General features: G+C 52.2%; 3 protein-coding genes across 3 annotated transcripts; 1 reads left to right on the forward strand and 2 right to left on the reverse strand.

Moving 5' to 3' along the window:
* Positions 1-8,704: 8,704 nt before the first annotated feature.
* ASPACDRAFT_80064 (gamma-glutamyltransferase family protein) lies at positions 8,705-10,767 on the reverse strand (the record flags this gene model as incomplete). The annotated part of the gene is made up of 4 exons (XM_020205557.1): positions 10,652-10,767; positions 10,573-10,591; positions 10,159-10,508; positions 8,705-10,055 (listed from the first exon to the last, which is right to left on the reverse strand). Coding segments are annotated over exons 3-4 (1,517 nt in total), but the record flags the coding sequence as incomplete, so codon positions are not given.
* A 640-nt stretch (positions 10,768-11,407) lies between these two features.
* ASPACDRAFT_1857973 (uncharacterized protein) lies at positions 11,408-13,432 on the forward strand. Its single transcript, XM_020197580.1, has 3 exons — positions 11,408-12,138; positions 12,208-12,526; positions 12,589-13,432. Exons 1-3 carry the CDS (start codon positions 11,876-11,878, stop codon positions 13,324-13,326), a joined length of 1,320 nt encoding a protein of 439 aa, XP_020054294.1. The 5' UTR covers positions 11,408-11,875; the 3' UTR covers positions 13,327-13,432.
* A 1,212-nt stretch (positions 13,433-14,644) lies between these two features.
* ASPACDRAFT_31957 (uncharacterized protein) lies at positions 14,645-15,802 on the reverse strand (the record flags this gene model as incomplete). The annotated part of the gene is made up of 4 exons (XM_020199845.1): positions 14,645-14,764; positions 14,823-15,372; positions 15,428-15,535; positions 15,594-15,802. The coding sequence occupies 4 exons, from the start codon at positions 15,800-15,802 to the stop codon at positions 14,645-14,647; spliced, it is 987 nt and encodes a 328-aa protein (XP_020054295.1).
* Between the last annotated feature and the right edge of the window lie 7,228 nt (positions 15,803-23,030).

Genomic DNA, 23,030 nt, shown 5'->3' on the forward strand with positions numbered 1-23,030 from the left:
ATATATACTGTCAAACTGTAAGTATACTGTATTGCCTTCTCGTCAACAAAGTAATCGATGTCATCGGTGTCAAGCATGCAGCTGAACCCGATTGTGATGCCAGTGGCTGCTAAAGGTAGGCGGTGATTATCAACAGCCTCATGTACAGTGCAGAGCATGTTTCATGTGAACAGCCTAATAGCCTTTCCGAGCTCAGCGACCAAAAGATACCTTATTTTAACACTTCTTGCATGAATGACCGGTGGTGATGTCAGCGCAGTCAGACATTGTCCAGTACTCCCAACGTCTCGGTACTATTTTTACCGTCTCAACATACTGTAGTTAATGGTAGGGACATTTATCGGTCTGCCCTAGCCCGCTCTGCGTTGCTCCTTGCGAGCCCAAAATCAAAAATTAAAGCTCAGGTAGGACAGCAGCAAGTATGAAGACAAAGCAGCGGCGGAAAATCCGAGTTTGAATAATGATTTGTCGACAAGAAGCCCGAGAGAAAAGCGAAGTAGATGTAAAGTGAAGCCTTGGAAGCATGAACTGATTTTCCATCATCTGTTCGGGTCCCAAGCGGCAACTTGCATAAGTTGCCCAGTGGGGAAAGAAAAAGCCATCTTACTCATAATTCTAGATGATTTTCGGCAAGGATTAATCTCGTGACGATAACTCTGGCCACGCTGAGTACAGTACGTACAGTGTAGTAACTACTAGGCTAGTTACTACACAGTAACTATGGAAAGAGGCAAAACCCGGACTCTTCGGCCCGCTGCATCTGACCTCCCTCCCTCTTGCTTTGTCTTTGTTCGCCTGTCTGGTGGTGGGATGACCACTGTGCGGCTCAATGGATAGGCTGGCTTACTGGATAATCATATATTTTGTTTGTATGGGATAGAGAGGGCAATACGACAAACTACGTTTCTTGCAACACGATTTGGTGCAGCGACCCTTCCTCCTTTCTCCCTCGTTATGACCACCCCACTCCTCTCCAACTCCCTCCCACCCGCCAATTCTCCCCATGAGATCTGGAACACTCACCTTTCACCAATGAGTGGCATAGTGTGACAGCAGGGAGTCTTTTGGGCCGTGGGTTGGGTGACGCACGCGCAACTGCAGCAGAAGAAGGGGGAAAGAATTGGAACAAATCTGGTTGGCGACTGAAGGAGAGCCAATTGTTTTTTGTTGGTCGTTCTCGCTTGCTGGCAAGCAGAATGAGATCGTGACTTCCCCTACCTCCTCCGATGAGATGCATAGAAAGATCTAGATAGTAGGGGGGGGGGAGGGAGGCGCTTTTTCGTTGCTTCTGAGATTTTGTCCATCATCGCCCATCGGGAGGCCCGACAGTCTTGTCTGATTGCAGATGCTATACTACTTGGATCGTTGACGTGGAGGACGTGTCAAGAGGGGGAGTGGGAGATTGTCTTGGTATGCACTGTGTTACTCCTCTCTTTTCTGCTTCGTCCAAGCGCCCTAAGCAGGGACTTGTGTGCAGAAGCTGTCAAATTGGTGATGGAGAGTCCGAAAGTACTCAGTACTCAGTGCTCAACGAACGCAAGGTGGGCAGCGAAGTCTGCAGCGATACTCTGTAGTCCCCGCAGATTTACGTACGGGGAAAATCGGTTTCGTTTCGGACTTTTCGAGAGCGAACTTGGATTGAGGCTAGCTTAGTTAGCGAGTTTTATCTTTTCTCCATCTTCAGCATAGATAATCAATCTTTGAGGTTGTCTGTCTCCTCAATAATACCAATGGGTCCCCGGGGATGGGGGGCCCGAAGATTAGTGGTGGTGGTGGATGCTATGGCGGCCACTCACAGGCTGCCAAAACAGCAGACCGGCGCGCCTCACTTCGCTGCGGGTGCGACGACGGTCTGGGAGTCCTGGAGCATTTATTTTCTGTTCCTGCTCGTGGGATGGATATTTCTCGGATCAATGGGTGCCAGAATGCTGCAGAAGTCGGAGAATACTTGTCAGCTGGAAAAAGAAAAGGGAATATCGAACCCCTGGTCCGTGTCATTTGATGCGGTGCCCGGGTGGTGTGGTTGTGTAGCAAGAAGGATGGAAAGATGGAAACAGCCTGAGGCCGAGGCCAGGCACTGCAGCGTGGACAGGAGACGAGACTTGAGCCTACTGTGTACAGAGTAAACAGGCAAGCCCGCTATTCCTGGTCAGGCAGTCCAGTGATCTACGGGCGGGTGCAGTAACTATTCGTAAGTAGGTACAGTACTAACTAACTGGCGTCCACTTGCTGACTTGGCCGGTGGGGATTCGCAATCAAACGGATCTTCCTCTTCTTCTCCCCTTCTTTCACAGCTGCCACAACAATCGCCTCCCCTGAGGTGTTGGCCGTGCCTCTATCAGGTACCAGAGCACAGTGCAATGTGGCCTTCCCTCATTGTCTCCCAATCGATCCCCCTCACAGCTGAAATCTCGATGATGATCTCAGATGATGACAGTGATGTGTTCTGCTCATGATCGATCGCCCTCTTCAGATGGCCCAAGTATACCGGGAGATACTCTATGTACAGTACTCCGTACAGAGTGCACTGATCAGGAAATGGGCCCGGCCATATCGCACGCACCAACTTCACCACCCCCAGTTACAGTACACACAAACTCCCTATCCCATGTCGCCTCGAATTGACATGGGTCCCAGCCTCTAAAGACCCCCTCTCCACACAAAGAAATGCATCCAATCTGTTACCCTGTCCACGCAGTTGTTGGGCAGGAATTCACAACTGCTTCCACAGGCGCTAATGCTAATGCCAGTACGAAGGTCGATATTGGCAGTGGTTGCAGTCAATCAATTTCCGAGTAACCAGAGTCATTCACGTCTTCAGCTATTCTTCGCCCTCGATTGCTTGCCTGCAACGACTTTATGTCGCCTTCATTGGCTGGTCATATCACTTAACCTGGCATCAATCCGTGTTCACCCTGCATCCTGAACTAAAGCTGCCGGTTTGACCCTATGCTTTGTTTTTCCCTTCTCCGCACGGAGAAACTCCCTTCCAACTGCATCAACTTGCAGCTCTGCTTTGATGATCGACCTCAAATGATCATCAACTAAAGAAGAGAGCAAAGACAAGGCAAAAACAATCAAGGAAAACGAAAAAGTAAAGAGTTAACCAGGCTCGGGAACAACAACAATCAGAGGGTCCCGATGGAGCTGTGGCACCACCCCCACCACGCTAAGGACTCTCTCAACGAAGCACCACCCATCTCCCATTTCCCGACTGTCCAGCCTGCATTCTATCCGGACTGCACGGCGCACCCACTCCCCGCCACCACTACTGCGACCTTTGCAAATGGCAGCCCTCCGGCTTCCCCCCCTGCCCCAGTGATGCTTCCGGAAAAAGACCCTCTGTCGATGTCCCCGTCCGCCAGGGCCATTGGGCCCGTGAGACGTGGCCCAATCAGAAGAGATGCCGTTGGGCAGTTCGTTCATGACGTCCCCAGCCCCAAGCCCGAAAAGTATTGCTCAACAATGTTCTATACGACCGGGAAGTGGATTCGCTACGATACGTTGCCTCGCATTGAATCCAGCATGGAGCCCTCATCTCGTTGGCGTACCGGTACATTCGGGCCTTTGTCGCTCTGGTCACTCAACTCGCCCTTTCCAGGCCCTCTAACCTAATCCAACAGGGTTTGCTTTCGAGCCTTTGACCTGACATTTTACATATTCCCTCCCTCCGTTTCACATCCTGTGCTTCTTGCATTGCCCCTATTTTTGGTGCTTCGTTCATTCGTCTCTTTCCCCCTTGTCCATTTTCGCCCTATCTAGAACCCGACGGGAGTATGTCATAGTTCCTGAATGAAAATTTATACCCCCTCCTCCCTCCCTCACCAAGTCAGCTGGAGTCTAACATAGCTCAGTAACACTCGCCACTGATCCGATGCAATGGGTAAGAAGAAGAATACCAACAACAAAAAGAAGAACAACAACAACAACAACAACAACAACAACAACAACAACAACAACAACAACAAAAATCGACTACCGATAAACGACAATCCAAATTCCAACGAGCAAGCTTCTTCCCTTGCTGAACCCGCCCCGGAGACGGTGGCCGAAGTGATTGAGAATGGAGCAACCATCGATCCAGTATGCTGAGCTTCCCAAGTTTGAGTACCATCAGACACTCGAGCGTCATTACCAGACCTTCGACCGTCAAACCATGCAATTTCATTATTATTCTGTTGCTGCTACCTCGTCCGATGATGGTCTGACCCCGGCTAAGGACCAGGAGAACAACAAACCCGTTGAAGGCCAACCTTCCGACAGTGCCCCCCAGGAAGAAGGATCTGATAGCACCTCAACTGATGGCTCATCGTCGCCCGATTCTGGAGGTATGTATTGGCCTACCTTTGCCTCGCCCTCTCCATCTTGTCCCAACAATTGCTTTCTTGTAGTATACCGTCATTCTTACTAAGTATCTATTTAGAAACGTCTGAGACAAGCACACCACCTTCCGAGCCCGCTGAACCCGCTGCTGATGCTGTCGACGATACCGATGCAGCACCCAACAAGGACAGCGCGATACCTCCCGCTCCAGATGCACCCGCAACGGATGCGGACGATAGCACACCAGCCGAGGACGCACCCAAAGAGGACGCACCCAAAGACGTAGAGCCAGAGCCCGCGGCCCCCGACGCAGCCGACAGTCCACCGGCACCAGCGGAGGAGACTACTGAGCCTCCCCCCAACACTGGTATGCCTACAAAGAAGATCAGTTCACTAAGTCAGCTAACATTACACGTAGAGGAAGACTTTCCGGCCTGCGACCCCTCCGCCGAAGAAGATAAAGTCGAAGCCGAAAAGCAGGCGGTTGAAGCTACCACAGCGGAAGAGGAGACACCAGCAGTCGGTACAGAACACCTCATTGATCTGAACATTGACATTGTTGACTTCGACGCGACAACTGACCCCTATATAGACGGCCCATCGACAGAAGAGGTCCCGCCCGATACGAATGCTGATGATCCCGGTGACGACAATGCAGGTGTGAATGACAATAGTGATGCAACTAATGACATCTCAGCCACAGAAGCTAAACCGGAGGAGGAACTGAAGGAGGCCGAGGCTCAGCCAGAAGCTCCTGCTGACGTGGGGGCACCAGCTGCCCCTGCTGCAGCTGAAGGGGACGCGGAAGCGCCTGCGGCTGACAGTGCTGAGCCTTCAACCACTGAGGCCGATGTAGGGGAGGCTGCGGAGGAGGCAAAGGCCGAGCCCGTCAAGGAAGAAGCGCTAGAGGCCGCAGAGCAGGCAGGGGAGGGAGCGCCAGCAGAGACAAAAGAGGAGGTCACAGCAGACGCAGCTGCCGCCGAACCTGAGGGGGACGCTACAAAGGCAGAAGAATCTGCACCAGTTGAAGCGGTCGAAGAAGCAGGTCCCACTCCAGAAGAGACTGAGTCGCCTGCAGCAACCCAAGAACCCATGGCAGAGGCAGAAGCAGAGGCAGAGGCAGACCCCAGCCCTCCAGCCCCCACTGATGCGCCCGAAGAAGCTGCTTCAGGAGAAGTTGTTGAGGAAAAGGGCGCAGGCGAAGACATTGCCGAGGTCGAGGCACCTGCCACAGAGACCGCGGCCGATGAACCTGCTGCTGATGCAACAAAAGATGCTCAGGATGCAGCACCAGCTACACCCGAGGAATCCCCAGAAGTGACGGAAGCGGCAACCGACGAGACACCAAGCCAAGAGACGGCAATCGAAGAAACCACGGATGAAAAGCCGGCCGAGGAAGCACCCGCGGAGGCGGAGGCGGCAGCTGAAGCTGCACCAGCGGAAGATCCTACAGATGAAGCTGCATCGAAAGAGGAGCCTGCTGTTGAGGAGCCTGCAACAGCCGATGACGTGGCTGCCGAAGGAACAGCACCCACTGAAGATAAGGCTATTGTAGAAGAACCTGCTCCAGCTGAAGAGCCCGCTGCTGAGACTCCTGCTGCTGAAGAGGCTCCGGCTGCAGAAGAGGCCCCTGCTGCTGAAGAACCGACTGCTGCTCCAGAAGAAACTCCTGCCGAAGAAGCTGTCGCTAAGGGGGTTGCCACCGAAGAACCAGCCGCCGAGGAAGCCCCTGCTGCTGACGAAGCCCCTGCTGCTGACGAAGCCCTCGCTGCTGAGGAACCGGTTGCTGAAGAGCCTCCCGCCGTTGAAGAAGCTCCCACCGCTGAGGAACAACCTGCTGCTGAAGAAGCTCCCGCTGCTGAAGAAGCTCCTGCCGTTGAAGAAGCTCTCACCGCTGAGGAGCCGCCTGCTGCTGAAGCTGTCGCCAAGGAGATTGCCGCTGAAGAATCTCCCGATGTTGAAGAAAGCCCCGCCGCTGAAGAAGCCCCTGCTGCCGAGGAGCCCGCACCGGAAGAACCTGCATCTGCGGACGAACCGATCGCCGTCGAAGAAGCTGTCGCTGAAGAGGTCGAGGCTGAAGAGGTCGAGGCTGAAGAGGTCGAGGCTGAAGAGGTCGAGGCTGAAGAGGTCGAGGCTGAAGAGGTCGTCGTTGAGGAAGTTGTCGAGGAAGCCGTTATTGAGGGAGCTGCTGAGGAGCCTGCAGCAGAGACCATCACTGATGAACCTGCGGCTAGCGAAGAACCCCCTCTAGAGAGATCTATTCCCACCGACGAGCCCGCCACTCCCGAGGAGCCGGCTCTCGAAGATGCCACTCCCGTTGCAGAGCATGCCGAAGAGCCTGCACCAGAAGAGGAGCCCGCACCTGTTGAGGAGCCTGTTATTGTCGAGGTTAGTCCTGCAGAAGATGTACCTGAAGAGCCAGCGCCTGCAGAAGATCCTGCATCTGAGGAACCTGCCCCTGCTCCTGAGCCGGCGGCGGAAGAAGTTGCGCCTGCCGAAGAGCCTGCACCAGAAGAGGTGGCCGCGCCCGCGGAAGAATCTGCATTTATCGAAGAACGTGCTCCTGCTGAACTCGATCTGGTCGAACGTTCTCCCTCTGAGCCTGAGCTTCTTGAGCGTTCTCCAGCCGAAGTACCTACTCCTGCTGAGGAGCCTGCTGCATATGAGCCTACTCCAGAAGAGCCAAGTGTCGACAGAGGGGTTCCCGAAGAGGCCCTGGCTACGGATGTGTCGGAGGATATTGACTCTGCCGAACACGATGACGAAGCCTTGGCTGCAGCCGGTGCGGCAGCCGGTGCGGCAGCGGCAGGGGCAGGGTTGGCAGCAGCGGCCGCCCACAGTTCACGAAGGAAGAAGAAGAGGTCTCCCGATCTGGAGCGGGATCGAGACCGAGACCGCTCCAAGAGCTCATCCGAAGGACATCGATCAATGCAGCGGCAGAACAGTCAACGCGGTAGCGGTCTTACTGGCCGATGGGCGGAATCCATGAAGGAAGCCCGACGACAGCATGAAGAAAAGGCCAAACAGAAGGCAGCCTTGACCGAGAAGGCCGAGAGGGCCGAAAAAGAGCGCCGTGCCCATGAACGCGAGCGTGCAAGACGCGCTGAACGAGAACGGGCTGAACGGCCTGAGAGATCTGAGCGCGTTGAACGACATGAACGACATGAGCGAACTGTACGTACTGAGCGGCCTGAACGGGCGGAACGGGCCGAGAGGGAGAGAATCGAGCGAGCTGAGCGAGCTGAGCGAGCTGAAAGGCACGAGAGAGCGGAACGAGCACAGCGACAGGAGCAAGCGGAGCGCGAACGGGCTTTGAGGGCTGAGAGAGTCGAGCGTCACGAGCGGTCTGAGCGATCGGAAAGAATGGAGCGTCATATGAGCGAGCAAGACAGCAGCTCAAGTCGACCGCGACACCGCAGCTCAAATCATTCTGAGAGCTACGAGGGCGATCGCAAGAGCAGCTCCTCCTCCTCTCGCGTCATCCCAGAGTCCACGACCACGAAGCCTCGCTTCTTCCTCAAATACATGGCCGATGGCTCCGACAACCGACCGCCTCTGATGGTCAACGCTGCCAAAGCGACCGCCAATGTTTACGACCGCTCGCGACGCCCCTCAACCACTCATTCCCACAGTCATCGATCCTCGCAGGAAGGCAAGAGCACGAGTGAGCGCTCCACCGAGTCCTCCCGCCACGACGACGAAGAGGATCGTGCTCGCCGCGAGGCTCGCCGGGCTCGCAAGCTGGCCGAACAGACCGAGGCGGCGGCGGCGGCGGCACCGCCAGCGAAAGAAGAAACCGAGCGGCGTCATCATCGCGGCGAGCAGCGCGATAGCACCGAGTCGTCTCGCCATCGCCATCACAGACACCGCCGGGACCCCACGCCTCCTCCGAGCGGAGCTTCGAAGATGAAAGGCTTCTTCAAAGCCGCCATCGCTGCACACTGAGTGCATTGCTCTCTTCCCCTCCCCCTCCCTCCTCCCCTTCCTCCATCGAGTTCATATTCCACGATGATCACAAACCATCTCATATGTTTACTCATGCATCTATACATTACTTTCTTGTAACTTTCTTCCCATCTTTGATTGTTTTCTTTTGAGATTCGTACGTTTTGAGCATGCATTTATAGGTACAGCATTTGGGAACGGGGCATCGTGACTTTTTGTGGTTGACTGTTTTTCATCTTCATGTCTCTTGTATGAGCGAGCTCCCCCCTTTTCGGGTTTCATTTACTCCGATTGTATCTCAATACTTCTACTTTCCACTTTCTGTTCCTCGTCTTTTAGTAAAGACAGGTTACCTTGTAAATGTGTGTGTTTTTTTCTACCAAAAAGCAACATTTATCCTTTGGGATCATTTCGATTTACACTGAGGTTGAGATTCGTAACGAACTGTATTCATAGATGTACAGAGATACACATTCAAGCCCCTGGATGTACATACGCGACTACAAGATCGGAATCGCCAACCCATCTCCTCTGAGATCACTTCCACCACTGTAGATCAGCTTTCCTTCATCATAGTGGCACCGGATGATCTGGCCCCGCCCAAACATGCCCCTCTTCCAGCCGGCCAAGACCTTCACCTCGTGGCCCAGACGCCTCAGGCCCTCGATCGCCGCCTCGGAGATGCCTTCCTCCACGTAGACCGCGCGGTCGACGCTCTTTCCGGGAATGTGCTCGCCCGCCGCGATACAGATGCGCGGGGAATCCAGCGCCGCCTGGGGGTGGTAGCCGAAGGCGAGCATGTTGAGCAACACCTGCACGTGGCCCTGCGGCTGCATGAACCCGCCCATGACGCCGTACACGGAATGCAGCGATCCGTCCGAGACGTTCGTGACCATGGCCGGGATGATGGTGTGGTAGGACCGTTTCCGGGGGGCCAGGACGTTCGGGTGGTCGGGGTTCAGGGAGAAGTTGGCCCCGCGGTTCTGGAGCGTGAACCCGCAGCCCTGGGGGATGATGCAGGTGCCGAAGCCGCCGTAGTTGCTGTTGATGAAGGAGATGCCGTTGCCCTCGCTGTCGGTGACGGAGAAGTAGACCGTGTCGCAGTGGTTGTGGGCTGGGCTGCCGTGGTCGATGATGTCGGAGGCCCGGTCCGGATTGAACAATTTGGCCCGCTCGGCGAGATAGGCCTTGGAGATAAGGTCCTGCGAGGGAATCTTGTTGGTGTCCGGGTCGGTGACCCACCAGGAGGCGTCGGCGAAGGCGATCCGGAGGGATTCGATGAGCGCGTGAAGGTACTCGGCCGAGTTGTGTTGGGCTTCACTGAAGATAGGGATCTTGCCGGTACGTTCGAGCTCCTCGAGGATGCCCAGGGCCATGAGAGCAACTATGCCCTGGCCGTTCGGTGGGTGCTCCCAGATCTCGACGCCCTCGTTGGTCTCGTCGGTGGTGCCGTCAGTCTGCTTCGAGACGATACCCTGTCCCGTGAATTTGAGGGAGATGGCTTCCGTCTCTTGGCTTCCAACCTGGGCGTGGTACTTCAGGTCGTCTAGTGTCATGTAGCCTCCCAGGTCCTGGACGACTTTGACGATCTCTTCGGCAATGCGACCCTCGTAGAAGCCCTTCTTGCCGTGAGCAGCTAGGGAGCGGAATGTCTGTGCGAGGGTTGGGTTGCGCAGGATTTCACCGGGCAGAGGGCTACGGCAGCCGTCTTTAGCCGTGGGATCGGATTTGAGCATCTCTCTAAAGTTGGGAGAGGCAGCGCGAATTAAGTGCTCGCTTTCATGCCACTATTTAGAACGGTTAGTCCCATCGGTGCTAGACCAAAGAGCGGGTTGAGCGTATCTCAGAACGTCTCTTGAAGCCGAAATCGCCAAATATGGAGTGACTTACAAAATATGAGGCCAATTCAGACACAGGGAATCCCTCTTCGCCCAGTTCAATTGCGGGACGCAAAACATCCTCCAATGTCAACCTCCCACTTCCGAACTTCTCGAATGTGTCCACCCACCCTGCAGCAGCTCCAGGAGTTGTGGCTGCAAGGACACTATCCATGGGAATTTTCCCCGAATCGCCGGGGCCTAGTTTGAGATCCTCTCGCACCTTTTCCAACGTTGCGCTGCCAGGATATCTGCCGGAGCCGTTGATGGAATGCACCTTCTTTGTCTTGGCATCGTAGTAGAGGCAGAACATGTCTCCTCCGATGCCAGTGGAAGAGGGTTCTGTTATGTTCAATGCGGCGGCTGTGACCAGTTGACTGTGTTAGTATTCGCTTGAGAACGAAGTCGTTGACATTCAATGACTAACCTACGGCAATTGCGGCGTCCTGTCTAGAGAGTTAGCAAAAGCATGTCTGTTTTTAGAGTTTGCGATGACGAAGACATACAGCAGCGTTGCCGCCATTGCTGAGGATTTTCTGGCCTGCAGCTGCAGCTAGAGGTTGCGTGCATGTCACAATGCCTTTGGTACTATGCACAGTACTTCGTCGACTGGCAAAGGGGGCAAAGTCGGCGTTGAGACGAGAATAGATGGCTTTAGAATTGAGTGGCATTGTTGTTGAGGCGGGAGATCGTTGTTTCAATTGAGAGAGGGGGGGGGGCGGGGAGAGGAAGGGCGGCAGTCGGCTCTTGAGAGGCAGGCGAGGGAAACAAGCGAAGTTATACGGAGGAGGGGAAGAATGGAGAAGCTAGCGGAAGCGATATGACTCCAATATTGGTTGACGGGCTATTGGTAGATAGGCCCGGCCGAGGATAAGAAGAGAGCGCGACGACGATAACTAAAGTTACCCCACTGAGTGAGGGGGAATCTCCAAATGTTGCCGGAGGGCGATGGCGTTATCTTATCGGAGGACATCCTGCTGGTTAGAGTTGGAGTATAGCTGGGGGAGTTTGTGGTGAGTGACTTGCAACAGCCACGACTCTTTAAGACTCCAATAGTTCGTAGTACAGAGTGCAGTGGTGTAGTGGTGCAAAGGGGGAGTTATCATGGATGAGCATCACAGTCTCTCTGTTGTACAGAATTGATTTGTCTTGTCTGCAAACAACTGTGGTCTCACGTGATGCCGCACGACCTTCCCGAATGGGTTGTCAGTCGGTCGGGGAGGCAGCGATGATAAGATGGAAAGCGCGAGGAGGATCTGATATGATCGCATCCGATTTCATCGCCGTTGCTCTACTCTGACCCTCTTCTCTCTTCTCCTTGATTAGACGTTTCATAAGAGGATAAAACCTCCTCCTCCCCACCGACACTCACTCTCTTTGGGATTGGCATTCCCATCAAACCCAGAAAACAACCGCCACGGCTTCTGGATCGCCGAGACGAACCACTTCTACTATTCAACTATTGCCCAGCTCGTGCGGGCCCCGCGCCGAAGAACGGAGCTGGATCTTTCCCAGCCGTGTCATTCCACTCCCAACGTTTATGGAACTCAGGGAATCACCTTTTTTAGCTATAACTGGATTGCTCTGCCTTTGCCAGACTCAAAGAGTCTACGTATACCTAGCTAACCGGCTGCTCACTGTGCGAGATTCTTGTCCGGTGAAAACCAGAGCTTGGGCCGTGTGGATCCCCCGCCTCCTCAACCATCCGTACTTCTGCCGTCATTGTCACAATGGTGGTCTTCGTTGACTACGATCACGACGCCTTCGGCAGGCATAGTTTCCCTGGCGTCCCCGATACACTCCTGCATTCTTCCTTAGAACCTCAAAAGCCAACCTTGTCCAAGTTACTGGCAATCGGTCCAGCTCCATCGAAGAACGTGCCTGCAGCTCACGATCAGTCCGCCGATCCGTCACAGAATCATACATACAACCATGAATATCAACAGCATGCTCTCAACTGGAACGCTTTTTCGGCCGCTCTAAGCTGCTATCCGTATGGAATACTCTTGGGCCAGGCTGCTGAAGTGTCTGGTTCCTGATGTTGTGCTGACTCACCATCCAGGATCATAAAGGAAATTGCTCGAGCAGTCGACCTGAACACCTTGCATGCCCTCTCCCAAACCTGCCGCCAGTTTCACGCAAATCTGGCCCCATACCGCTCGCTGTTGATTAAACAGACCTTACGCTGCGAGAATGAGTACATCGAGACCGTATCGGACATGCTCGACAGCGGAGCAGCAATTCCCGACAGCGTCAAGTCTGTGCTGCAGCTATTGAGCCAAAACGCAAGAGCATCGGGCCGAATAACCACTGGCAAGGTTGCCAAATGCGCCCGGGATATGGTTGCTGAGTGTCGTCGATGCTCTAAAGTGGTGTGCCGGGTATGCTCAGGCTTCCCCGTCTCCGAGTCGAACATTGATGGACTAACGTTGGCTCGCTGCAGAACTGTATCATTAAGCCTCCCTCGAGCAGCATGTATAAAAACCGCATCCGCCGTCTCTGCACCACCTGCCAGACAGCCCCGTTAAGTGACTTAATTGATCCATTGTCCTCTTCGTCTCAATCTGCAATGGCTCCCGAATCATCAGCACTAAACCCAAAGCCAACGGCCATTGCGTTTCAACGTACTCCATGCAATTGTTATGAAGCGATCTGGCTCTGCCATCAATGTGGTCACCGCGTCCGCAGCAATGACACCACCTACCGTCGCGTCTGGACCTGGCGTACACGTTACAGCACCTATCTTGGCGGTCTAGGCACAGGGATCGGCGAGGGCTGTCAGGGTGTCAAGTGCGGCCGAGAGGATCAATGTCTTGCAGCCAAAGAGATCGAACTCGAGGTTGAATGCGAAGCGGACGAGGCGTCCGGGGGCAGCTCGCCGGATTACAGTCATTACTATGAGCATCGGAATCATGCGCATAGTCCCCCCAGACACACCACCATCGAAAGCTGGGACCATCGCGAGGGAGACGAACCGGGGTATTTTCGGCAGGAGATCATCGGGATTGGAGGGAGGGTGAAGCAGAAGGCGAAGAAGAGAATTGTAGTTGGTGCTTGTGTGGCGGAGCATGAAGATGAGAGGGAAACAGGAGAGTATCTTACTAGGGAGGAGAAGGGAGAACATCGTAGTTGGTGCGGCTGGTGCTGGAGGGTCATCCCTGCGAAGGGAGAGATCCAATAGTCCTAGGATCTGGAGTTGCTGAGAAGGCGATAATTGTTAGCACAAGTATATCACTAGGTAGATCGAGTTGGAATACCACTTCCCAGATGTAGCACACACGTGTCGGCCGCAAAAACTTCAGTGATTCGGTTCTGTCTCTGTCACACAAATACTAATAAATGAGCAAAGCCCGAAGTACGTTTGCTGTATGCCTCACGCCAAGCTACCGCGTCCTCGTTACAAGCATAGCTACAGATTGACTGAAAAAGAGTATGATAACCATTCTACTAAGCCTGCACAGCCAAGCACAGCGCCTGCTGCAAGTAACCAGAACATATCACAACAGTCACAAACCCCCTCACCAGAAGTGCCTACAGTCTATCAACTTGCTCGCATCGACGAAAAGTGATCAAACTCGGCAAACACTGCTTACCAAGTATCTCGATTATACTCTAAGCAAAGCAATTTGAAAAAAATCGATGAGAGGTATGTATGTTCGATTCCAGATAGGAAAGTCTATAGCTAGATATACAGAGTATTTGTACAGACCGGAGAGAAACAGTTGTCGATGAACAACAGCGAAGCAGAATCAAAGCAGACAGAACAATGCTTGTACCGGAAAAAAAAAATGCCTGTTCAGGCCCCGAGACCAGAGAAACCCAAACAAATTTCCGAGAACAACATCAAACACCGCCGCGCATGTAAACTTGATATAGCATAACTCAATAAGGCATCAGAGAAGAACATTGATCGACATAGGAAATAGATCGGGAAATCGATTGCGGATCACAAAGTAAAAATCAAAGTTCCTTGCCAAAAAATGGGTATATAGAGAAGTGGTAAATAAGAAGAAGAGAGAAAAGAAACCATGCGTGAGGAAATGGAAACCGAGACAAAGGAGATGCTGTGCAGTAACTCTGTAAGCCAACGCGAGTCTAATAAAGGCAGCTCTGATGGAAGGGGGTTCAGAAGGAGACAGGGTAGCTCCTTCCCAGAGTTCGGGGGGTGAGGGTGGTATTTTGTGTAATCCTCTCTCCGACGAAAGAAACTTTTCGAAGCCTTTGGCAGGATGGATGTTTCGAAGCTGATGGGGTGGATGTTGCTTTTTTTCTGTTCCCCCCAATTTTGGGCTGGTTTTCTGTTTTGTGCGTTCTGTTTCCCCAATTCGAATTGTAAGAACAGCCGCGTCCGCTGCGTCGATTGCGTATTAGACATTTTGATTATAAGCTAACCGATCTTCCCCTCCAAAGCATGGCTGATAAGCCCTCCTTGTTGAGAATCCGGCGAGGATGAGGTCTAATGGATCGTGGTCGTTACTTCGTGCTTCTCGTGCGCGCTTTCACATCGTCCATGACTTCCAGCCCATGTTGGGGGGGAAAGCAGCGGGTGGTAGCACATGCTCGTCATAACCCAGGCTGTGTGTTGACCAGCTCGGTGAGGGGTAGGCGCATTGAAGGGACTGTCAAGCCGGCGTTAGTCGAAAAAAAGGTCTCGAAGTGGAGCTTGATACAACGTACTGGTTGAAGAAGACCTTCGGTGAGGGGCATGGGCATCATGCTCATGGATGGCAGGCTGATGTCCTGCTGGTCCCAGCAACCCATCCGCGATTGCATAGAGATAGGCGATGATGTCAAGTCGTGCTCAATGATGCTCTCGGGGTAGGGCTCGACTGTGGTCATAGGCGTAGACACCACGGAAGATCGAGCGTAAGAGTGAACTGAGAGCGAGCCATCCGAGACGGGAGAGGGGCATGTGTCCGGGGTAGCGTAGAAGCGGCTGTCCTCGATCGACTCGTGAATGTGAGGGCCCTGGTACAACGGGGTGTGGGGTGCCGACTGCAAATCAACTCCACTCCACATTAAGTTGCAATCGCTGGAGAAATCGGGGTGGATAGCCGGCCCGACGAGCGATCCTACGGACATGGCATTCTGGGGCTGGGAGACGGTGAGATAGGGAGTCGGGTGGGCGTTGACGGGTGCACACTTAGGCACATAGGCCTCGGGCATTACAGAGGTGCGGTTCTGACGCTGCCAATGTGTGGTGTGGTCCATCTGGGCCTCGAGCTCACTGGGGTTCTGCGTTAGTGGCCAGGCAGTGACATTTAGCATGGAAGGTCACTCACTGTCTTTCCATGTGGCGGGAAAGCAAGTCGGGACGGTGGAATGCTTTCTTGCAGTTGAGGTGGGCGCATCGAAACAGAGCCTCGGGGTTGTGGTTCAACTCATGCCGTCTACACAAAGCAGATTAGCACGTGAAAGAGTCGGACCGGGTACATTGCCATCAAGTACCTTCTGTGCTCTGCTCTAGTGAAAACCTTGAATTTGAATGTCAGTCGAGAACTCATGTTGACTGATAATTTATGTCTACTGACTTTGTTGCATCCTGGATACTCGCAGGCGTGAACGCGTTTGCCCTTCTTCGCTTTGCTAATGCGATGCGTCGTTGGGGTGTACGTGATGGGGAGAGGAATCTCCGATTGGGCAGTGCTTCGGCGCATGGTGACTGTATGTTGCTGGCCAGCAATTGATTTTGTAGTAAGAGTGATAGAAGAAGAGTTGGTAGGAAGTGGTTGTTCCTGTTGCTGTTGGTGTTTGAGATGTGTAGGAGTGATTGACTTTATAGAGTCGTGTGGAGAGGTGATGATAGACAGAAAATCTGCCGGCGACTGGGTCGAAGATATAGTTCTGGTTCCTGAAGGAGATGATCCCCTGGTCATTCTGTAACAGACCCAGACTTGTCAGGAACGGGAGGTGAGCTATGGGTGTGGAGATTGGGGGTCGTGAGCAAGGTGGGCTGTGATGCAGCTATACTAGCAAAATTGGGGAACGGGCCAGAAGCGTGGGTGAGTGAGATCAGGAGTTGATTGATTTGATGTAGATGATTATGATGATAATGATGATGATGACGGAAAAATGCCTCGCATCTGCAAATCAAGAGGGAGGCAGTGAGATGCGGAATTGGAAAAAGAAAAGTGAAGATCTGAAACGAACTGGTATGGAGAACGAGGAGAAGGAAGGCTTAGAAGAGGGCCGGGAGAAGGGCGAGAATAGTTACATGCAGAGAGATGATGGAGATATAGAAGATTCTCCCAATGCGGCTAAGTCTACCTCTCACCTACCACATACGGTACCGAAAGATCGCCGGGTAACTTGGGGGAGGGGAGGGGGAAAGACAGTTCGGAAAATAAAAGAATAATTCCAATTTTGAAAAAAATAAGATATGTGACGGGAATAAAAAAAGAATTAGAATTAATAAGAAAAACTCAAAGCAATAATGTGTATACATCCCAAAAATCCAGACCCAAAACGATCAAGAATAATACGAAAATGCGGAAATTCACGAAAATATTTGACCAATGTAACCAGCATCAATGGCTAGTCCCGAGTAGTCAGAGGTAAGCGAGCAGAAAAGCAGTTCTTGATGATCAGTCTCTGCAGGGTGATCATACTGGGTTAGCCACGATGGCTATGTTGGCTTGCTGGGGACAGCACGAGTGGGTAACCACTTACGGGATCGACCCATCCTCATTTTCCAAAGTCAAAAGAATCAGATTAATTCCCTAATTCCATTCGAAATACACATGATTAACGGTGCGGGAAACAAGGAGGAAGGATTGAAACGGGCGACGGGCGACGGGCGACGGACGATAAGAAAGTGGACTCGATACGACAAGTAGTGCATAAAAGTAGATGGAGATATCAACACAAAGAGAAAAGAAGAGAGACAGAATAATAGGACTTGGGGAGGAAGGCAAAGTACTGGACAATACGGAGAATAATCAAGATTACTGCAGAGAATTCAGAAAAAAAAAGAAAAAAAAAAAAAACAAGAAAAAGAACTACTGAGTATTTGACAAATAATATGTATTGTCTCATCAGCCGTTAGTTAGTCATGACAACAACAGCAGCAAATTGCAGCCGGTAACAGACCAACACCTTCCAAGTCTGCGGCTGAGGCGCACTGCAGGGATTGGGAGCGAAGAGAAGACGAGGATAGGGAGGAAAAAAGGAAAGGGGGGACAAATAGACCATGCCATCATGGGATAAATTACATGCCGGTATGCAGCTCGTACCACACACCCACCACCGCCCGGTCTACAGCGGTTCAGTCAATCAATCACCTGGTGGAAGTTGCACCTGTTGGCTCGTCCCCATCTCCCTCCATTGTCATCACCATCCTCATCGTCTCCCGCCGCCACGAGGCGACGGGGAGGAGAGAGGGGAGGGGGGAAAGTGGGGGAAGGTGAGGATCCAGGGAAAAACAGACCTTCCGATCGAAAAATGCCTGGATGGATCATGGATGGATGGGCCAATCTATTTCCCTGAAGAGGAAGGATATAGTTCACAGAATAATATTCCTACTCGCAGAATGCGGGCAATGGGTTAATAAAAGACTTATTAAACATCAATCAATATGAACTTCAAGCCATCTATCCACCCCTCATGCCATACAGGACTTCGGATTGATTAACCGGGCCTCATGTCTTTGCTGCCAACCCACGCGGCTCTGTGCCTGTGTGTCTACCTCTGAATAGAAGGGTACAGTACACTAAGTACTCAGTACAGTACTAATTTTATGCAGAGAACTGCGATGCTGAATAATGGGTGGTTTAGGGCTTACGACCATATGAATGTCTCGCGCGTGACAGGGGTCTTCAGCGGATCAAGCTGATCTTAGCGGCTAGGAGGTCAGGATATCGAGGATAAGGAGCAAAATTCATGCCAGATCAGTGGAGGAGGGGGGAAAGGGTTGTTGAGTGGTGGTTAGGAGGAGAGTGGGAGTTGAAGAAAAGACAGTCACAGAAATCCAATCAACAGTTAGAAAGAATGTTGGGGATTTGAGTCTTCTCATTGGTGTGCTCGCGTGAACTAGTGTTAAGCGCCTCTTAGGTACAGTACTTTTACTGTCATGGCTGAGGTTGGGGAGGGGGTGAGAAGAGATATCTCCACTTTTACCCCCTCTGCTTAGCGTGCGTTGGCCTAGGTAGACAATTGCTGGATGGGAAACGACTCATGGAGGCTCTCGCTCATTGTCCGGTCCTCCCCGTAGCAATCAGGTTCAGGCTTTCCGTCCAAGCCTCAGGGGCTCCACAATGGAGACTGGAGATTGGAGATTGCTATCCGCCCTAGGCTAAATGACTGAGGGTGCCAGGATGGTCGATTAAACTAGACGACTCCATAGTAGAGCTAAGGTCAAGGCTCAAAAGGCCTAGAAACGTACATGAGTAGGTAAACAGAAGCTCCACGGACCACACCAGCCAAGATGGATCCCCCCATCCCGAGCCAACCAATTGAACCAAGTGGAGCCACTATCCACTCACCTCATTTTGGAGTTTTATATCCAGTCAATTAAGCGGCTCTAGCATTCGCCCACTGGCCTGCTCTCCATTCAAACTGCGATTGGGCCGAGAAGACTTGGGTAAAGGGCTTGCATGGCAACATGAATCAACTAAGCACTGTAGAATACTCTGGGCCTTTCAAGCAATCCCATTGCTGACTAATGCGAATTGCCGGATCGTGTTAAAGAAACAGGTTGGCCATGGTTATTTACAGTACCAGAAGAGCCTCCAGACTGCCAGTGACGGCCTGCGGGTCCCTCTTGGTTGCTTCTTACTGGCGTAGGGTCGGATTAGCCCGCTAATCGTCCAAGCGAAACCCAGGGTTTACCGCTGTCATAGCATAGGCGATCGTTGGCTTGAGTCAAAATGTCCTCTTCTGGGTTAATGAGGTTAATGAATTTTGTCCGCCATAAGACCATATGTAGTCGGAGAGGAATTCTTGACGACCCTTAGCACCGTTGAATGTGTCATGATTGCAAGGGCCGCGAAGGAGCGATGGAGAACCACCCGTTCGGGCATATAGAAACATCCATTATAGAGGGATCAGGCAAGGGAGAAAGACCAGCTGAGGTCACACAACCACGTGTAGGACGATCGGCGTGTTTCCGTCGGTTATCTTATATTGCTGCCCGTTGTAAAAATATTATCTGCCAAGCAAGATTTCATGGTCTCTTAGGGGGGGGGGGGCACGACCACACACGCCTTCGTCACGTCTTGTGATTCGATGAAACCTTGGTCAGAGCCCCTATCGGGGTCTGCAGACAACGGGAGGAAGACTTAGCAACTGGAGTCTGAAGAATCATTGTTACGGCGGCGATAATTACCATACAAGCTGGACGCCCGACGAAGAATAGAGTTCCTTAGACTGCTCCCTGAATAGATAGGATATTCAGTCTCGAAGTACTGTAAATCGACCAAGGTGGTCTGTGTGAACTGATTCAGTTTCAATATCATCACGCAGCAGAGACCCTGGGTGGTAATGACTCGATACAGGAAATCGTGTAAAAGTCAGCAGCCCCCTATCTTAGTCTGATTCTGTTTCTAGGGGATCAGGGTATGTGAGAATTCGGATTGTCAATTGTTCGACGCTTCAATACTTGGAGACCACCACGGCAAGCACTTCGGACAATGTGGCAGGCAAATTCATGCACAGATACACCGGAGGTAGGTGGCTTAGTAGCGTCGAAGTATACAATGACATCTAGCGTGGCGACGAGGGCGTCCAGCCCTGCAGCCAGTGGGGCATGCTTGTAGGCTCATCACCATCCCTTTCCTTTTCCCCTCAAGGAAATGATGCGCTCAACGTGAGCATAGACAGCAACCCCTGCCACCCTCTGGTCTTCGTGAATTCAACTGAACTTCTAGCTTGTTTCATAATGAAAATCGACTGCACGCACCTTGTACCGCCCGATTGAGCCTTGTGCTTCCAGAACAATGTGCTTACTCTTGGTTGCTGTACGCCTTAGGCTAAATGATTAGTCGACGACAAGGTGCATTTTCTTCCCTGACCAACGACACCCCCGGTCAGATAACAAGCAAAAAGCACCACGAACGAATGATTGAAACAATGATTAACAAAGGTGACTCCAGAGATTCGGTACTAGACCTGAAACGACGGGGATTGATCTTCCGGGAAGCGGGGAAGGCATGAGAATCACTAAGAAATTATCGAAAGACACGGATCCCTATGTTCCTGGCGACCGTGTTGGTAAGGAACCGTCAATGGTACGACAGTACTCCGTCGTTGCTATGCGGCTGCCACACTACATTGCTCCATAGTAAGCACCAGTCGGCCAACCAACTTACCAAGCCATCCATAATTGGCGGCGGGAATGTCATGTCCCAGCGAAGACGGGAATTCAGTGGTGGTGGTGGTGGTGCTGCTGCTGCTGCTGCTGCTCAATGAGAGCCGCTGTTGTTTCCGAGATTGACTCGATCTTACAGTAGACTGCATTAGTTCGGGATTGGGAAGAAAAATCACCCTGAGTAGAGAGGATACTCGGTACGTGGTTGACAAATACGTCGCATGAAAACGGAGAATGTAGCTAACCGATCAAGGAGGCGGCTTAGCTACCTTGCACCCAGTAGAAACCTGATTCAATAGGAGAGTGCCTCAGGCCTGGAACCTGGGGGGACCGAGTGCATGGGTATGACACCATCATCCAGCCATTTCATCACTGCTCCAAGGGATAATAGGTAATCTTTCTGTCCGCGCTAGAAAGTCTTCTTCACGTGGCGGGGACCCCATGCCGGGATCACGATCCTTCAAGGCGTGGCAATGGGGCCCAGGAGAGGGGAATCACACCAGTGAGGAGGAGTTAAAAGACGCTAAGTGTTATTGTGTCTGTCTGGATGTAGTCATATGTATGCACTCCTTTTCTACTTCTCTTCTTGTCGCCCTCTCCCGAGTTTTCAACTAATGCATCCCGTGTTTAGAAGTCTGACTTTGGGGCTGCGCAGCCCGGGTTCCTACACCACAGCTGCAAAGTAAGATGGTTGACGGTAGAGTATGTCTTGTGTTGTCCATGCAGCGACGGTGCCAAGAAGTCGAAGCAGGCTTGACACTAATTATAACCATAGGCATAGGGCATCGTGCTCACTGGGCGGCACATCCCGGTCCTGTGCGGCACAAAAAGGTAGTGGTGGTCAGCAACAACGTGGCCTTCCTGTGGGGAAACAAGGAGGGACAAGAACGACTGGCCTAGGTGTAGAGGAGGGTTGCATCGGAATTAAAGGTAATCAAAGTATGATTAAAAGGTCTCAGAACCCACCTAATTGACTTGACTGCAGAGGGTCAGTATTACGGCCGAGTTTCTCCTAGCCTTTAATTCTCCATTCCTTAATAGATACCTGCCTCGTAATTTGGCGATATATCGTTTGCTAATATAATGGATTGGATTGAGTGATTAGCTTAGGTGGTAAAAAAGGTGGTGAAGACGGGTACGTATTATTGACTCGGAGGCCACGGCCGAGATGGACGTCAGTGGGTGTACCGGCCTAACCACATTCTGTCCTTAGAACTCCACGTACTAAGCGGTAATCTCCTTCCCCCCTTCCACCGATTGATCGAGGCCCTGTCATGGGCGGTCATGGCAGTGTCATGTGCCTTTCTGTTAACTAATACGTAGTACACTCAACCAGACAATAGATTGGTTGCTCACGGCCCTAGTCCCAGGCTGAACCCGGCCCGGAACGTTGTGGTGTAATAACGCCGCGGGCAACACCTCACTTTGTTCACTAACACCAACACTATCAGTCTAACCCCCCTTCGCGAGTCATTCCTTTTGCAGAAGTCCTAGCGAGCACATTGACTGGCCAATCGCTGCAGACACTGAAACAGTGAGACTGTAAGACAACTGGAACTCCCTTGCACACGTGCAACCTGCAAGCCATCGTTGGACCAACTTACAACTTACTACTCAAGGCATCTCGATATAATTCCGAGTCGAGTCTGGTGAACGTGACCGTGAACCACATGTGAATGGAATGAATGGATGCATGGATGCATGGATAGTGGACGATGACGAGGTTCCCAACTGCTGCCTAATCAGGAACACTTCTCGAGCATCGTGGACCGTGGACCGTGGACCGTGGACCGTGGACCTGCAGTGGTGGACTTGAGTTGCTCAGTTGGTTACTAGCTACTAATTAGTAGCTACTGGGGCCTGGAGAATAAGGAAAATAGGAAAATGGATCGGAGGCTCGGCAGGGCAGTGGGCTCCGGCAGCGGCGGGGGTCCTCGTACCGCCGGAGCCAGAAACTGCCCCGGTATCCGCCATGCCCGTGGCCTTGTCGTCTGTTAACTTTCTTAGCATCGCCATGTTGTTCCAGACGACAGTAGTCCATGGAAGTCCACAAAAAGATGGGACTGTCTAAGGAGGCTCCTGGAGGATTTACAGTTGGGAGCCCTTAGCCGACTGCAAAATGATCCTGTTCCATTGTTGACCTACTTCAGGTACGGCTGGATCCGGAGGAGGGAAGGATTTTGACACTGTATATACAGTACATGTGTACCTGCCTCGAAGGATCTAAACGGGGATTCAGTTTCACAAGGAACTTTTCTTTGAAAATATGGTTATTGACGTAGGATGAGAACAAAAACGTGGTGATCATCAGCAATCTCGGGGGCTGATCCTGCAGGTGCCTGACCTTCAGGTGGCATGACAAGCGAACGGACGAACGAACTGGGCCTTTTCTCTCTTCAGTTCTGACCTCATATCACCCTTCAAGGGCAATCTGCAATCCTGAAACACACCCTTGGGGGTCATCGACTCTGGTTCCGGGAGATCGCAAAAAGGCTTATCGGCCAGACCAGACAGATCAAGCGAGTCTGCCTTGCCTCAGGCTGTCTCTTGTCTTCTTAGGTAATCCTTCACCCCCTCCCCCC

This window comes from Aspergillus aculeatus, assembly GCF_001890905.1.
Source record: "Aspergillus aculeatus ATCC 16872 unplaced genomic scaffold ASPACscaffold_12, whole genome shotgun sequence".
Lineage (NCBI taxonomy): Eukaryota > Fungi > Ascomycota > Eurotiomycetes > Eurotiales > Aspergillaceae > Aspergillus > Aspergillus aculeatus.

Excerpts from the sequence above, each read along its gene's own strand:
- ASPACDRAFT_1857973 (XM_020197580.1), top strand. The coding sequence starts at position 11,876 with ATGGTGGTCTTCGTTGACTACGATCACGACGCCTTCGGCAGGCATAGT. Across the intron at positions 12,139-12,207 it reads GCCGCTCTAAGCTGCTATCC|GATCATAAAGGAAATTGCTC; the intron begins GTATGGAATACT and ends CTCACCATCCAG. Across the intron at positions 12,527-12,588 it reads GCTCTAAAGTGGTGTGCCGG|AACTGTATCATTAAGCCTCC; the intron begins GTATGCTCAGGC and ends GGCTCGCTGCAG.